This window comes from Ceratotherium simum, chromosome 36, assembly GCF_057802395.1.
Source record: "Ceratotherium simum simum isolate JZ-2026a chromosome 36, ASM5780239v1, whole genome shotgun sequence".
NCBI classification, from domain to species: Eukaryota; Metazoa; Chordata; class Mammalia; order Perissodactyla; family Rhinocerotidae; genus Ceratotherium; species Ceratotherium simum.
The window spans coordinates 19,315,407-19,333,919 of record NC_141935.1 but is presented as its reverse complement, the minus strand read 5'-3'; the positions used below and the strand labels follow the sequence as shown (position 1 = coordinate 19,333,919).

Here is an 18,513-nt window from a genome sequence, read left to right as displayed (position 1 = left end):
CCCCCAAAACCTGACACCAAAGACCTTTGCTGTCAGCCCCACTCCTCTCATGAACACCAGTCCTGCAAGACAGCAGTTCTCCGGTGCCTCCATAGTGCCACACGTGTTCCTTCTCCCTCGATGCCACCTCCTTCTTCTCCACCAGGCTAATCTCAACTCATTCATTCAATTAACAAAGAATTAGTGGGTGCTTACTATGTGCCGGGCTCTATTCCAGGATCTGGGGGTACAGCAGTGGTCAAGTCCTGTCCTCAAGGAACGTGTATAGGAGAAATGGACAATAAACAAATACTCGACTAAACACGGCATGTCAGGTGGTGACATATGCTGGAGGGGACTAGGGTTTGCAGGCAAAGCCAGGTACTGGGAGGTTAGAGAAGGCCTCACCAAAGGGGAGGAAAAGGCCTCAGCAGGTAAGTGAAAGAGACAAGGGAGTGAGCCATGCAGATATGTGAGGGAAAGTATGCCAGGCAGAGGCACCAGCAAGTGCAAAGCTCCTGGGGTGAGGAGACAGCGTGGCTGGAGGAGAGTGAGAGAGAAGGGGAGAGAGATAGGAAATGGACCCCTGGGTTTAGCAGGGAATGCGGCCTTGACAGTCATCATAAGGATCCCACTTTTTACTTACAGAGAGTTGGAGAACTCTGAGAGGGTTTTGAGTAGAAAAATTACATGATGTGAGTTAAATTTACCGGATTACTTTGACCGATGTGCTAAGAATAGACCATGTGTGATGGTGGGGGTCTGTCAAAGGCAGAAGCAAGGAGACCAGTGAAGAGAGGCTGTCACAAGAAACCATGAGAGAGGGTGGGGACGGCCCAGGGAGAGAGTGGAGGACAATGGGAAGAGGACACAGCCACCGAGATTTCTCCATTGTTTGAATATGGGAAGTGAGAGAAAGAGAAGAACAAGGGTGGTTCCCAGTTTGGGGCCTTAGCAACCGGAAGTCAGAGCTGCCATCTGCTGAGATGGGCAAGCCTGGGTAGAGCAGGCTTGGGAGGGGAAATTTAGCCCTCAATTTTGGACATGCTGAAGCTGAGATCAGACATCCAAGTGGAAACACGGAGAAGGCAGTGGGAGAGTTCTGCTGTTAGGATATTGGCTAGGGAGTCCTCAGCGTAGAGAAGGTTTTGAAAAACGTAGACTAGAACCATGAGTAGAGATAGAGATTGCTACAGACTGAATGTTCATGTCCTCCCAAAATTCATATGTTGAAACCTAATCCTCAGTGTGACGATGTTTGGAGGTGGGGCCTTTGGGAGGTGATCAGCTCGTGAGAGTGGAGCCTCCATGATGGGATTAGTGATCTTATAACAGAGGCCCCAGAGAGCTTCCTCACCCCTTCTGCCACGTGAGGACACAGCAAGTCATCTATAAATCAGGCAGCAGGCTCTGACCAGACACCGAATCTGCTGGCGCTTTGATCTCCGGCGTCCCTGCCTCCAGAACTGTGAGAAATAAATTTCTATTGTTTATAAGCCCTGAGGTGCTCAGACCTCGAGTGCACATCTCACTGTCCTGTGGTCCCATCTCCCACCTCTGTTAATAACGTCCCCGTGGGTGGTCACCTAATACACCGAGCTCACCACCTTCCCAGCCGGTCTCATGGGGCTGTAACTGCCCGTTCACGATCTGATGACCCTGGACCCTGGACTTCCTTAGGAGAAGCACCTGTGTCTCATTTTCCTACTTGTCTCTTCACAGTGCGTGGGACCCAGGGGCACTCACCCACTGCGTGATGAGTGAAATATTGTTACAAAAAATGAGACCCACTCAGCCACAGTGTTGTATTAACATCCAACTTAAAATACAAAATGTTCCCAATTAGGAACCACTCGGAGTTAGAGAGAGAGAGAGAGAGAGCCTTCTAGTACAAGATTCAGTTCAAAATGTCCTGTCTCCTACAGGGGAGGTCCTACTCTGAGCCATCTCCTCTCATCTCATCTTACCATCTCAGAACTTTCGGGGAGCAATGTCTTCAACATGACCCGTGACACGAAGATCACACGAGTGGGGGAGCTTAAAGGGGGCCACGGTCAGGGGGAAAGCTATTGTCTGAGCCAAGTTCCTTTATTCTGATCACACGAACGAAACCATTGCCCACCTCTCCATGGCACTTTCTATGTCTTAGAGCTTTTCCACAAATTGTTATCGACCTTGATTCTCACGTTTCAACTGGGGAAGGGCCTGTTGAAATTATCCACTTTACAACTGCAAGAAGCAGAGGCCTCAAGGGGTTCAAGACTTGTCCAGGGTCATACAGCCACTTATTGAAGCAGGTGGATTCGAATCCGGGTGTACTGACCTCATGCACGACCCCCCAGAATGCTCAGAGTTCCTTTGGCCTGTGGTATAGTCTGGGTTTGAGACCCGGCTCCCCCATTTCCTGCTGTGGTGTAGGCTTGGGCAAGCCATTTCACCTCCCGAGGCCTCCCCCTTCTTCCTTGTAAAACAGGTATGATAACTTTCATCTCCCAGGGCTGCTGTGAGGAATAAAAGAGATAGCGTATGCGAAGCACAATGCGAGCACTAAATAGAAATCCTCTCCCTCACTTCTCTTTTGCTAGAAGGAAAATCCTCAGGAGAAATGGCTTTCCTGGCCACAGCTGGAGTGAGATGAATATCAATGAGATAGTCCGAGGCAACCAACACTGATCTTCCCCTCTAGTCTAAGTCAGGCTGACTCATGGTGGACACGAGCAAGTACAGACAGCTCCCTTGTCACACTGAACACGGAGGGACAGCCCGCCCAGGCTCTTGAGGGATAATGCACACAGTCCACCCACTTCACACAAGGAGCTGGCTTGCCATCTTGAGACGAAATGATATGCTTGGAGGGTTGGGACTGAGCACAGAGTATTTCATATAAAACGTCGAGGGGATTTGGCGGTACTTTTATTACCTTCCATTGGTTGACACTGAATTTGTACTTTTCATCAGTTACCTTACCCAAATTGATCCTTTAACAAACCTCTAAGGTAATACTAGGCAGCAACGATGGCCCCATTTTCCAGGCAGGTAAGCAAGACTTAGAGGGACTACACAGAGTCATGCAGGGGTCAGGGAGGAAGCTGAAGGCAGGCCTCAGAGCCTCTGGTTTGAATGTGGGAATCAAATTCCTAGAATGCTTCTCTTTCAGCACAGCTTGCTGCCTCCTCACAGCAAAACTGAAAGAATTTGTCCCCCTGAGTATAAGGGATTAGAACTCGGTCACCCAGACTCAATTCCTCCAGTTGCAAAAGGAGTGGGCAGAGGTGAGGATCACTCTCCTGTGTCCTTTACCTCTCCCTTCCCATCTACAAACATGGCGTAACCAGGACTCGTGAACTCCCATCTGAGGGCTAGCGCCTCAGTCAAGCATCCACAGCTGGGTGGTCGCTACTCACCAAGCCTCTAGGCCACCAACCTCTGCCCTCATGGTAGATGAGGCGAGAATCAAATTAGACCTCCAAAGACAATTATGAGGGTAAACCTACTGCCAGCTCCCATGGCACGTTGGGAACCCTTCGTGCTAAGTCATAGTGCAGACAGCCGGGGGTGGACTGAAGGTGGTGCTGGAAGAGTTGTAGGACAGCGCCCTCTCACCTTGGGGAAAAGGCCCCACCAACCCTCACCTCCCAGCAGCCATGCTGCAAATGCCTGCCCTCCCCAATGGAGCCATAGACTAAACAGGAAAGTCATCTTCAACAAGACATGAGCACGCTCTGTCTTCGTTCCATGGCCCACACAGACTGTGTATTCTATGCCAAGCAAATTTGGCTCAAAAACTAATCTGCCTGCTTGGACTTCTCCTTAGAAGCCTCAGACCCTAAACTGCTCCTCGACACCAGCGTCTCTGCCTCATCTCTATTTGTATCCTCCACAGAGAAGTCTGCACTGACCGGGTACTCAAGAAATCCAAACATTGAATTGTTGGGTAATGTAGGTCCAATAAATAATGCATTCTTTGGAATAAACTAATCCAATGTCGAAGACTCTCATACCTTAAAACAAAAAGTTAAATCCCCAAGGTAAAGAGCAAGGAAGGCACAGTGTTACCTCTGCAAAGACACCACACCCTGAAATTACGATATTGGGCCTGAAGTTAGTGGCTTTAACTTTCTTCTCTAGCCTGGAGTTGAGATCCGCCAACGATGCTTCAGAAAGGATCAAGAACGGGCTGGCATCTGGATAAGCAATCTGGTAAGGAAATAGAAATTGTTATAATGTGGCACACAAAGGAATTTCTCAGAGGCCACGTGTGTCTAGTTCCTGGAACCCCCTCCGCTCCCTCCCCCTCACCACACACACACACACACACACACACACACACACACACCCCCACAGAGTCCTTCTAAGTACAGTCATGCACTGCATAACGACATTCGGTCAATGATGGACCGCATATACATCAGTGGGTCCATAAGATTAGTACCATATAGCCTAGATATGCAGTAAGCTATACCATCTAGGTTTACGTAGTACACTCCATGATGTTTGCACAATGATGAAACTGCCTAATGACACATTTCTCAGGACTATCCCCATTGTTAAGACGCGTGACCGTATTTCTTTAGTTCTTTGTATAGAAAAGTCGCAGTGATTCAGAAGACTCAAACAGTCTTGCAGATAACAGGAATTACATGATGGAGTGAAGAGAATGTGGCCTTGGGATCCTAGAGCCACTGGGCAAGAGCCCTTGGGGAAGTCACTTCACCTTTCTAGGCATCCAATTTCTCAAATGTTTAGCAAGGTGGCTGGATTTGATGACCTCATTATGTGTGATAAAAAATATTCACCGATTCTGTGGATATTGATTTTTTATGCAACCTGCAAATCAATGTTAAGTATTTATGTTGACCATAATTTTTTTTTTAAATGGCCATAGTAATTGTGCTACATAGCCTTGTGCTACCAACCCTACTTTTATGATGAATCCTCACAGCCTAGTTCCCTGAAGGGCCAGTCTGGTCATTTTAGGTCTGTGGATCTCCACACACACAGTCATTTGCTCAACTGTGATCTGACACACAATTGCAATCGCACTGTAAAAAGGTTGGACTCCACATGCAATTACAGAATGGAGTGGAAAAGATACTGGTATAAAACAGTATGGAAACCCTATTGGCACCAAACATAGGAAGGTAGACGCTCACGGGCAAAAATGCAAGAGTCCCCCAAATCAAGAAACACAGATGATGCTCCCAAGGGAGGGGCTTTATTTTTGCCTATTGCTTGTCCAGGCTGAGCCGCCTGGGGGCCGTCTGGCAAAATGACAAAGCTGAGCAGCAGACATGCCACCCTGCCTGATGGGCTATAGACAACTGCTCCGCATCCCTGAGGAAGGCTGCCTTCCACAGGGCACACCAAAGCCAAGGGATGCTCCTCTGACCTGGTCTGTGGGCCGGAACACGTCCTTTACTTGGTGAGAATTTCTCGGTCGCATGTGAGGCTCAAAGTGCACCAGGCGGAAGGGCTGTGTCTTCAGGAATCTGGTTATCCACTGGGCCGCAGCCTCGCCACAGTCCCTGCCCTCAATCTCCAGGCTGTGCACTCTGCAGGCAGTGGCAGGAGCAAAGAATGGACATAGCTTTGAAAATCTGGGTACCCTACCATGAGCTACACATATCAGAAGAGCTGCACCAAGCTGTGATGTCACTGTAATTCCTTAGTTATCAGGAGAACTTTAGCCTGGCCCTGCCTCTTAACCACTAAACCTAAATGAAGGCACATTTCAAGCCTTGCTTTCTCCAGTTTTAAAACAGAATGATGCATAGCTGTGCCTCTCTACCTGGAAGGAATGCAGAGAGGACACAATAAGATAATATGTTTGAAAAGATACTGAGTTCTCCAGAAGAAAACTGATGTATCAGTACACTTATAATTACTGCAAAATCTGGTTTACCCACCTGGATAGCAACCAGAAATCTTTACTAATAGGCCTGGTTATACTTTATTAGTATGATAATAAAACTGGATACAGCAATGTATGTGAAAATGTTCTACAAAATCTAAAATGTTATAGATAACAACAATCTAATTTGATTTGACTGCTAGTAATAACTCTGTAGGATTTGAAGTCCCCCCTCCCTGACACACAGTGTAGGTCCTTCCCAAGAGTAGGACCATTACCACTGTGGGAATTCAAGACAACTGTAGGGGGTGCCTGGGTACCACCTGAGATAATGTGATTGCACAGAGAGAGAATGATTCTCTTCAGTTTAGTGATAGTAAATCTTTAACTTCTAGCAACACATGAGAATAACCCCCTTTAAAAATGAAAGAACCAACCTCAGGTCCAGACACCTCTGTAGGCAATAGCTTCTAGTTAGAATTAGGTAGCATTTTCTCTGTAGCACATTTATCATTTCAGCTACCTTCTACATCTGCAAATTGCACAGGTACCCATATAAGGCTTCCTTCTTTTTTTTTTTGTGAGGAAGATCAGCCCTGAGCTAACATCCATGCCAATCCTCCTCTTTTTGCTGAGGAAGACTGGCCCTGCGCTAACATCTGTGCCTATCTTCCTCCACTTTATATGGGACACCGCCACAGCATGGCCTGACAAGTGGTGCATCGGTGCACGCCCAGGATCCGAACCCGGGCCACCAGCAGCAGAGCGTGCACACTTAACCGATACACCACAGGGCCGGCCCCTAAGTCTTCCTTTTTAAATAAATATGTTTAAGGTTTCTTAAAAAGCTGAATCCATTTAAAGAAAAACCTTAAGTAAATAAGAGTAGAGGTGGTTTTCGATTTGGCATAAATCACAGTTGCGTTATGCAAACGCCTGAAGTTTGGGACAGGGGAGGAGTCAGTAGACCTACTGGGTGTGCATCCTGTTTCCACAAATGATGAGCTCAGTGACTCTGGGGATGTTTCTGATCTTGGGCCTTAGTTGCTTCATCTATAAAGTGGGGATAAAATCACAACCTTCTTGTGAGGATTAGGGATAATCTATACGACGTCCCCAAACAATTCTTAGGTTTGGGATGCACTCAGTGATGGTAGTAATTACACTAGTTGTGTTTCCAGTTATTTCAAGTCATCTTTGTATAGTTACTCCATAAGTGAAGTATTTAATTAAATAAAAGCATCTATTCTCTAATAATAATATATAAATCTATTTATTATAAAATATATTAAAAATTGTATATTTTTAAAAAATATACTTGTATATATTTCTATAGAATTTTTCATAGCTTTATTGACATATAACATTGTATAAGTTTAAAATGTACAACGTATTATTGATTCAATTCATTTATATATTAAGAAACGATTACCTTGGGCCGGCCCGGTGGCTTAGCGGTTAAGTGCACGCACTCTGCTACTGGCGACCCGGATTCGGATCCCGGGCGCACACCAACGCACCGCTTCTCCGGCCATGCTGAGGGCGCGTCCCACATACAGCAACTAGAAGGATGTGCAGCTATGACATACAACTATCTACTGGGGCTTTGGGACAGAAAAAAAGGAGGAGGATTGGCAATAGATGTTAGCTCAGAGCCGGTCTTCCTCAGCAAAAAGAGAAGGATTAGCACGGATGTTAGCTCAGGGCTGACCTCCCTCACAAAAAAAAAAAAGAAATGATTACCTCAGTAATGTTAGTTAGCACTTGTATCACTTTGCATAATTACCACTTCTTTTCTGTGGTGAGAACATTTAAGATCTACTCTCTTAGCAACTTTCAAGTATATAATACAGTATTGTTGTTAACTATAATCACCATGTTGTACATTAGATCCCCAGAACTTATTCATCTTTTAACTCGAGTTTATACCTTTGACCAACATCATCTCGTTTCCCCCACCCGCAGGTAATCACTATTCTACTCTCTGTTTCTCTGAGTTCAGCTTTTTCAGATAATATCACAAAGTATTTGTCTTTCTCTCTGACTTATTTCACTTAGTATAATGCCCTCAAGGTCCATCCATGCTATCAAAAAAGGTAGGATTTCCTTCTTTCTCATGGCTGAATATATTCCACTGAATATATACACCACATCTTCTTTATCCATCCTTGAGATGGACACTCCAATTGTTTCCATATCTTGGCTACTGTGAATAACGCTGCAATGAACATGGGAGCACAGATATCTCTTCGAGATTCTAATTTTGTTTCCTTTGAAAATATATACCCAGAAGTGAGATTGCTGGATCATATGGTAATTCTGTTTTTAATTTTTTGAGGAACCTCCATACTGTTTTCCATGGTGGCTACACCAATTTACATTCCCACCAACGGTGCACAAGGGTTCCCTTTTCTCCACATCCTTGTCAACAATTGCTAGCTCTTGTCTTTTTGATGATACCAACCTAACAGGTGTAAGGTGATATCTCCTCGTGGTTCTGATTTGTATTTCCCTGATGATTAATGATGTTGAATATCTTTTCATGTATCTGTTCACCATCTGCATGTCTTCTTCAGAAAAAATATCTATCTAGTTCCTCCACCTGCTTTTTAACTGGAATGCTTGGTTTTTTGCTATTGAGTTGTATGAGCTCCTTATATATTTTGGATATTAACCCCTTATCAGATAAATGGTTTGCAAATATTTTCTCCCATAGCACAGATTATCTTTTCATTTTGCTAATTATTGCTGCTCTTATCTTTGTTATTTCCTTCATTATGCTAACTTTGGGCTCACTTTGTTCTTCTTTTCCTAGTTCCTTGAGGTGTAAAGTTAGGCTATTTACTTGAGATCTTTCTTTTTCTTAATATAGGCATTTATCACTATAAACTTCTCTCTTAAAACTGCTTTTGCTGCATCTCATAGGTTTTGGTGTATTGTGTTTCCATTTTCATTCGTGTCAACATTTTTTTTTTATTTCCTTTTTGATTTCCTCTTTGACTCATTGGTTGTTCAGCAGCATGTTGTTCAATTGCTACACGTTTGTGAATTTTCCAGCTTTCCTCCTGTTTTGATTTCTAGTTTCATACAATTGTGGTTGGAAAAGATAGGTGGTGTGATTTCAATCTTCTTAAATTTGCTAAGACTTGTATTCTGACAGGATATGATCTAGTCCAGAGAATGTTCCTTGTGCAACTGAGAAGAATGTGTATTCTGTTGCTGTTGAATAGAATGCTCTATAAATGTCTGTTAGGTCTACTTGGTCTAAAGTCTGGTTTAAGTCCAATGTTTCCTTGTTGATTTTCTCTCTGAGTGATCTATCCATTGTTGACAGTGAGATACTGAAGTCCTCTACTATTGTCTATTCCTGTTAGTATTTGCTTAATATACTTAGGAGCGCCAATGTTAGGTGCATATATATTTATGATTGTTATATATCCTTGATGAATTTTCCCTTTTGTCATTATATAATGACCTTCTTTGTCTCTTGTTACAATTTTTGGCTGAAAGTCTATTTTGTCTGATATTAGTATAGCTACCCCTGCTCTCTTTTGATTTCCACTTGCATGGAATGTCTTTTTCCATTTCTTCACTTTTAGCCTATGTGTGTCCTTAAAGCTGAAGTGGGTCTCTTGTAGGCAGCATATAGTTGGGTCTTGTTTATCCAGCCAGCCAGTCTATGCCTTTTGCTTGGAGAATTTAATCTATTTACATTTAGAGTAATAATTGATAGGTAAGGACTTACCAATGTCATCTTATTATTTTCTGGCTGTTTTGTAGTTCCCTTGTTCCCTTCTTGCTCTCTTGCTGCCTTCCTTTGTGCACTGATGATTTTCCATAGTGGTATGCTTTGATTCCCTTCTCTTTATCTTTTGTATACCTACTGTGAGCTTTTGCTTTGTGGTTACCATAGGGCTTACATAAAATATTTTATAGATATAACAGTCTATTTTATGTTGATGACAACTTAACTTCAATCTCATACAAAAACTCTACCCTTTCATTCCCCCCCTTTTGTTTTTGATGTCACAATTTACCTGTTTTTGTATTGTGTATTCATTAAAAAATTATTGTAGCTATAGTTATTTTTAACACTCTTGTCTTTTAACCTTTATACTAGTTAGGTAATTGACATACCACCATATTAGAGTATTCTGAATTTGATTGTGTACTTTCCTTTACCAGTGTGGTGTATATTTTCATGAGTTTTCATTTTACTAATTAGCATCCCTTCACTTCAGCTTGACGAATTCCTTTCAACATTTCTTTAAGGAAGGTGGTGATGAACTCCCTCGGCTTTTGTAGGTCTGGGAAAGTCTTTCTCGTTCATTTCTAAAGGAGAATGTTGCTGGATGGAGTATTCTTGGTTGGCATTTTTTTCCTTCAGCACTTTAAACATATCATCCCACCCTCTCCGGGCCTGTAAGGTTTCTGCTGAGAAATTTGGTGATAGCCTTTGTGAGTTACAAGCTTCTTTTCTCTTGCAGCTTTTAAGATTCTCCCTTTTCCTTTGATTTTTGACAATTTTATTATAATGTGTCTTGGATAGGGTCTCTTTAAGTTGAGTCTGTTTGGTGACCTATGAGCTTCATGGACTTGGATGTGCAAATCTCTCCCCAGATCTGGGAAGTTCTCAGCCATTATTTCTTTAAATAAGTTTCTACTTCTCTTCTCCTTCTGGAACTCCAATAATTCACAAATTATTTCTTTTAATGGTATCACATGGATCACGTTGGCTTTATTCACTCATTTGCATTCTTTCTTCTTTGTTCTCCTCCGACCGCATCATTTCAGAGGACCTGTCTTCAATCTCACAAATTCTTTCTTTTGCTTGATCCATTCTGATGTTGATGCTCTCTATTGCACTTTTCATTTCATTCATTTTATTCTTCAGCTCAGTTTGGTTCTTTTTTATGATTTCTATCTCTTGCTTAACTCATTTTGTCCATTTATTGTTTTCATGATTTCATTACATTTTCTTTCTTTGTTTTCTTGTGTCTCATTGGGTTTCCTTAAAAACAGCTATTTTGAATTCTTTACTGGGTAAATCACAGATCTCCTTGGCCTTGGGATAGGTTACTGGAAGATTATTATGATCCTTTGGCAATGTCATATTTCACTATTTCATATTTCTTGGAGTTTTGTGTAGCTGTCTTCACATTTGAGGTAGCAGTCACCTCCTCCAGTCTTCACTAACAGCCTTCAGGAGAGAACTACCTCATGTCAGCCCTGCTAGGAATTCTGAGGCTTTCTCAGACCTTCTATGGATGGACCTGCTCCATGCTTCTTTCCCCCTCTTGTGGCATTATTCTTAAGCTTGTGTGCTTTCTCTCAGTCCTGGAACACACCAGGCCAAGTGCTGACAGCTTCACTTTTTTTTCCACAAAAGTGATGCTAAAGATCAAGTTTGTGGTCTTTCTCTGGCCCACAGATTGGGGCCAGCTTTCTGTGCATGCTCACGAGCTGTCTGCCAAAGCTCGTCATAGGAATTGCACACAGGGAGCTGGCCAGGGAGTAGGGTGTGGTGTGGGTGAGGCATGCTGAGAGTTGGAGGCTCCCGTGAGCCAGTTAGGGGAATCCATGGCTGAAGTGTCCCCAATGGCTCATGGGCATGCTTCTTGATGGAGTCTACAATGCAGTTAGTAGGATCCGTGTCCCTTTAATGCCCTCCAAGAGTCCTATTGAGAGTTCTCCCAGCCTCTTCCCCCCCTAGTCACGCAGCTCATGATTCAATACTCTGGATGGGGCAAGAGAGAAATGAGCCTCTTGGGCAACAATCCACATGGCTGAGGAAGCCAGATGTTCACTCACACACTCTTACTCTCCCCCACAGGAGAAATCATGGGCCAAGAAGATCCCTCTTCACCCTAAGCTGTGCTGCTTTGGGGGAAGGATGAGATGGGTAAAGTCAAAATCTTCCTCTTACCCTCTCCATGGCATCCAAACTCATAATTTTTTTGCTCCAACAGTGTGTTGGAATTTCTCCACTAGAAACCTGGACTTCCAGAAGGGCTCTCTCATCTGTGGGTGATTGTCTAAGACTATTTTCCAGGGGTCCCCAGACTATAGCCAAGAGGGGCTGAAGCCAATTCACAGACCACTGCAGGGCCCACAGCTGGGACCAAGGTCTGTAAACTTATTACCCAATGCACAGGTGGGTGAGACTCCTCTCGAGTCCCTTGGTATATGATGCCGGGTCCCACAGGTCCCACAAAGACACTTCTATCCCTGGATGGATGGCAAATTGTTGTTGTCGAGAGGAGGGACATGAACAAGGGATGTCTTATTCACCCATGATGCTGACGTCACTCCTATATAATTTTATTTAATTGCTCTTCGTATTAAATGAGAAATTATTATTAATAGTGTCAGGGTTACTACATTAAGCAGTGAGATTAGTTCTACTCAAAGCTTTCATGAATTTTTAAGCCTTTGTATTGAAGTATAATATTCATATAGAAAGCACACTGTCATAAGTATATGGTTTGATGCATTTTCACACACTCCCATCCCACTCATTCTAAATTAACCTCCCTAAGAGTCCGAGGGCTGAGGTACACAAGCTATGTCTGCAGAGTAATGAGACTCTTTTATCAATAAATACCAAAAGCCTCTATCTGCCTTACTCTTTTCTGGGTCAAAATGAAGAACAAATGAAATGAATGAAATAAAAATGCCAAAACTCATACATCCAAATGGGTATTTCCTTCCAAAGGAATCACCTTGGGAGGCAATATAATCATTCTAACATTAATTATAACCAACCTAGAAGACTCACAAGAAGTGAACCTCACTACTTCTAAGTCTAATCTCATTTTCTAAACCAAAAATTCGTCTTACGTAGCTTGATCCCCTTATTCACCAGACTTAGCTCCAAATGACTTTTTCACTTGCTCCAAAAATCAAATCCACCATAAGTGGGTGAAGATTTCCAGAACTGAGTGTGCCTGAGAGGGTCAGCCTGTGTGTACATGTATGTGTGTGTGTGAGTGTGTGTGTAAGTAGTGGAATGTCTGAAATGTTCATTTCTGAAGCATCCTGAGCAATGGCAGCATTACCAAAATCTGTATGGAGACAGCCTTGAAGGTCATTCCTTGTTAAATGCCTTTTTGCCGGTACCTATGCAAAAAATCAGCCCCCTTTGTCCAGAGTCAAATCCTTATAGCCATCAAGGACCCGTTTCAGTCCTGAGAAAAGCCCAGGGCTTATCCTTAGCTGCTTTTATGGGAGGGGGGAAAGGCAAGCAGCAAAGGAGATAGAGAGGAAAGCTGCTTAGGACTTGGGTTGACAATAATTATCTTTACTAAGTTAAAGCATTTGCATCTCTCTTGGGTCATTACAAAAATATAAACATCTTCCCTCTTGACCTGACACTTATTTCCTTTGCAGCCCCTATGTGTAGGTTTTGGGGTTCGGGCTCATAAATGCTGGAACTCGAGGCCTTTAAATGAGCAGAATCTTGTTCTCTGCCTTCTTCCTTCTCTTCCCACCTGTCTCCTGTCTTCTGAGCAGCCTCTGCTGTGTCACTGGGTCCAGCATTCCTCTGACACATTGTTCCAAAGAATTCAAACAAAAAAACATCCAAATGTTTCTAAAACCTTTGATACAGATAACATAGGTATGGTTTGTGGCTGCTTTCCTGAATAATCCATATAAAAGCCCTAATTCTCTGCATCCCATTAGCTGCTGGCATGGTTTGTGCGAAAATCAAGTAACAACCTCAATGTGAAAACAGGTGCATTGGCTAGGATCATGACCTTTTGAAGGTGACCTTGGAGTCCCAAGAACTCATCAGAAATCTTTAGGAAACTGCGGGCTGAGGTTACAACTCCTTCACAAGAGAATGGCCCGGGCTGCCAAAGGAAACCCAAGTCCAAAGGGTCCTTGACATCTTTACCCTAAGAGTCTGTGGACTTTTGTAGCAGATCTAAGCTCCCTCATTTTGCAATTTGCAAACATGCCCTTATTTAGTCTTTGGGGTGTGGACAAAAAAGCCTGTATGGAACCATGAGAAAAGTTTCCACATAGTTCCAAATGAATTAATAATTAAATGAAAAAAATTTAACCACAAGAAAGTATGGGTAAATTTCTAACCATGGCAGACAAATAGGATCCAGGATATAGAAAAACATGAGATACAAATTGAAATAGGCTTATTAAAAAGTTTGCTGCAGACAATCATTAATGCAAATTAAATCGACAAGAAATTACCATTTTTTCCCCACAAAAATGGCAAAATATTTTGGAATCTAATGGTCAGAATGTAATTAGACAGTACGCTGGTAGTATACAGCTGGTACAACCATCCTGCAAAACAATTTAGCAACATATATCCAAAGTCCATACCCTTCTTTCTAGCAAAACTACCACTAAAATTTTTTCTCTAAGGAAATGAGAGATACGATCAAAGATTTATGCCAAGATATTCATCACATTCTTCTGCACACCTGGAAAAATTTGAAAACAATCCAATTTTTTGGACTTAATCCAAAAATTTAATCCTGAGCACATGTTAAAATGCATTCGAGGACACCCACAAAATGAAATATTATGCCAACATGAAAAATGACATTTTTGAAGATTTTTTTAACAACTGAAAAAATACTCAACATATCAGCTTAAGCATATAGCAGTATACAAGACTCTAGTTTTTGTATTCCTTCAATTTTGTTTTTAAAGGATTAGCCACAGAGACAGAAAGAAAATATGTCAAAATGTTACTTATAGTTCTCAGATGGTTTTTGTGTTCCTCTTTTTTTTTTGTATTTTCCAAGTTTTCAACTATGAATAGGTATTACTTTTATAATCAGAAAAACCATCAAATTAAAATAAAAACACATTATGTTTAAAACTCTAAGATATTATAAAAATTATATTGGTATTTCATTTTATGACTTTTGGGGGGTCTTTAGACATTTTTCAGCTAAGTCAGATCTACATTTTTTGATGTGATGCCATTTTCCATGATAGGCTATGCATATATTTAGCATTCACCTTGCATTTTAATTCAAAATGCAGAAACTGTAACAAGAGTATAATTAGACCAAATTTTAATTTTCCCATAATAGGATAAAAAAATCAACTGTAGACATGATTTCTGAGAAGCAAAGCCAGTTTTCTTGGAATAATTGCTTTCTTGCAGCCTTTCTGACGTTGGGGAAAGAGCCTCTGTCCAGAGTGGCCTCCTGGCTGAACCCCACCCTCACTATGACGCAGAGCCTTGGGCACCTGCAGGTCCCATCCCTCGTCTGGTTGCAGCTGTTCTTTTCTATTTGGGACTTCCTGTCCTGAGAACTAAATGTCACGGTCACATAGCCATTTGCAACTCCTTTCCTAACTCAGATTTGGAAGATTCCAGGTCTTTCCAGGCAAAATAGGGCAAGTCCTATGGTAAAGCCTAATCTCACCTCTTCCAGTACACTCTCCTCGGTCACTCCCACCCCAATTTTGTCCTTTATCCTTTGGTGGTGCTGTCTCCTGCTGACGTATCAACATGCTTTTGTTCCCATGGTTTTCTACATAGGACCTTTATGTCTCTCAACCCCACATCCACACATTTTTCTGAAGCTGCTTCTTTGTTCCTCCCTTAGATCGTCATGATGTTGAGCACTTGCGCCTACATATGGTGCATTTGCAATCAAGGGTTAATTATGGATACTGTTTCTGAAGATTCCCTCCATAGTTCGCTCTTTCTCAAACTGCATGAATAAATACTCAGGCCAGGGCTTACCTGCACTTGTGCACCGGATTTGTGGGGGGTGTCTTGAGGGGCAGCTGCAGGTCCTGCGTGTAGGGTGCACTGAGGGTCAAGGTGTCACCCTCACAGGTCAGGGAAATCAGGACCAGGCGAGGTTCCTGTCGAGCAGTAACCATGTTCCCATTCTCATTGATCACAAGCCAAAACCTGCCATTTTCAAAACACAAGAAAGGCATGGACCACCATGACAGACAGCCGTCACTGCTGGAGCCATCAGTTACCCACACTCATCTCTGATTTCCTCACCGTAAGCCTGGTGTGTGTGACTTTGTGTGTGTCTGTCTGTGTCTGTCCTCAACATCAACTCGGCAGCACAGCAAGACTGAGTCTGTCAGTTAATTTCAAAGGATTTACTAACCACTCAAGCGTCCAACACAGTATCTGCAGAACATTTTGAGCTCCTAGGTCCCATAGAAATCAAAGATGTTGATTATATTTTCATCTCAATTGCCAGGAAGTCTGCTCACTTTCACTAAACATGCCTCAAGGAGATGACAAGAATCTGTTTCACAGAAAGACTTTAAGGGCACAAGGAGGCACAGTGCCTGGCACACCATGGGCACTGGGCTCCCGCTGATCGAAACAAGATTGTTGCTGTATTGTTTGCAGAGCACGGAGTTCAGCTGAGCAACATGCAATGCTACTCACGCCTTGCCAAATCCACCCCCAACTTTCCAAAAAAATTAATGTTTCAAAATTTAGAGCTGTGAATTCCGCAATTTGCTAAAAGGACAATATTTTTTCTGGCCCCGTACTCCTGGTCTAGAGGTACTTCCCAGAAAAAAAGATAAACGGAGAAGTAAGAGTAATAGACAGAATCAATTCCAGAAAACAAACAATGGGTTTGTGTAGGTTACCTCTCAGCTACCGAGGAAGCTCAACATGTTGAAATTTTGGTGATTTCAGTTCACACTGGATCAAATGATTACAGTTACAGATGCGAGCTTGTGCTCTGGAGACCCATGGACACAAGAAAAAAATATGGCAGATACTTTAGGTCATTACCTCCAGCAGGTCATCATGGTTGAGTTGTGCAGCCACACTGGAAAACTCAGGTTAGCGTAAACCCCTTCCCGAACTACCCTTTTATCAGCCCTTCATCCTGGACACAGACAGAGCTCTGCCCTGCTCCTAATCCTTGCTACCAGCACATGAATATTCTTTCTAGTAACTCTTCCTGGTAATATTGGTAGTTTGATCTTTCTCAAATACATATCTGATCCTGTCACCGCGTCTTGCAAAATCCCTCCATGGTTCCTGCTTTCCTGACTCTTCAGCAAGGCAGGCAAGGCCCTTCACAATCCAGCTGCTCTCCCAGCCATTCTCACCGCCCTGCGCCCTCACACACACCAGCCTTTCTTTCTCTTTTTAATTTTTTTATTGCGGTAAAATATATATAAATATACCTGGCATACTCTTAGGTTTATACTCAAAAGAATTGAAAGCAGGGATTCAAACAGATACTTGTACACCCATGTTGGTAGCAGTATTATTCACAAGCCAAAAGGCAGAAGCAACCCAAGTGTCCATTAACAGAGAAAGGATATGAAACACAAATGTGATTTTAACCATTTTTAAGTGCACAATTCAGTGGCATTAATTACATTCACAATGTTGTGCAACCATCACCACTATCTATATCCAAAAACTTTTCATCATCCCAAATAGAAACTCTGTACCTATTAAGCAATAACTCCCTTTCCCCTCTCCCCTCAGCCCCTGGCAACCTCTAATCCACTTTCTGTCTCTATAAATTTGCCTATTCTAGATATTTCACCTAATTGGACATACAATGTTTGTCCTCTTGCCTCTGGCCGATTTCACTTAATGTTTTCAAAATTTCTCTTTGCCATAGCATGTATCAGAACTTCATTCCGTAGTGTTTATATAAAACACTGTTTATCCATTCATCTGTTGATAGACATTTGGGTTGATTCCCGCTTTGGGCTACTGTGAATAACGCCACAGTGAACACTGGTGTACACGGATCTACTCAAGTCCCTGTTTTCAATTCCTTTTGATAAATACCTCACAATGCACAGCCTTGTCCCCAGCATGCCTGTCCTCCAATCCCAGTGTCTTTACCCAGTTTATTCCCACTCTCTAGAATGTTCCCCTCCCAACTTACTTGCTTGGAAAATTCATAATCACTTTTAATTTTCAGTTCAAGCTCTGAAGTCATTTCTGACCACCCCAGTTTCTGGTGCTCCTTTCTCTGTGCTCCCTGGCACTTATCACATTGAGTCAGCTATCACATAGAACTGAAAGCCTCGTTTGCTTCTCTTGATCACACTTTCTGGTAGTGTGATGACAAAAATAAAGAATGTACCATAGTGTCTGGTACAAATGCCAGCTCTTATTATTATCTATTCTAATATGAGCTCAATACGTGGTATATATAGTAGTATACACGTATGCTACTATATATACCATATATAGTATATATGGGTAAAATATGGTATAATTAGTAAATTATATACTACATATAGTATATATAGTAAAATTACAATGCTTTTTGCCTCTGGGGCCTACAAAAACAAATAAACTCAATAAACTCTATCATCTTTCAGAGTCCACTGTACAAACCACGGAATATCTCAGATTCTTGGCTTCCTTCCTCAAGCAAAGACGCATAGCATAGCTCACCTTTCAATTATGTCATGAATGGCCCTCTGTCTGGGGAGCTGGAAAGGGGGCAAGTTACAGCCCCCATCAGTCCTGTGTGTTACCTGCAGAAGCTGTGGGGGCTGGTCTGGGAGGAAGGAGTTTGCAAAGCAGCCTTAAAATGAGGCCCAGAAGAGGTCAAGGCGGCTTGCTCTGTGCCTTGGCAACCTTAGCTGAACCCCAGGAATTCACACAGATCGTGACTACCCACATAGGGCACTAATAAACCCACTATTTACAAAGCACCTGTCTGGTAATGGAA

General features: G+C 42.6%; 1 protein-coding gene across 2 annotated transcripts in view; it reads right to left on the bottom strand.

The window, feature by feature from the left end:
- The window catches only part of MTARC1 (mitochondrial amidoxime reducing component 1), a 71,496-nt gene that overhangs the window by 51,953 nt on the left and 1,030 nt on the right, over positions 1–18,513 (bottom strand). For both annotated transcript variants that reach the window (XM_087424370.1, XM_004439673.3), the window contains exons 2-4: positions 15,561–15,734; positions 5,369–5,531; positions 4,036–4,176 (exon numbers count right to left, since the gene is read on the bottom strand). In XM_087424370.1, coding sequence (XP_087280496.1) covers positions 4,036–4,176; positions 5,369–5,531; positions 15,561–15,734 — 478 coding nt within the window. The remainder of the gene's footprint in view (positions 1–4,035; positions 4,177–5,368; positions 5,532–15,560; positions 15,735–18,513) is intronic.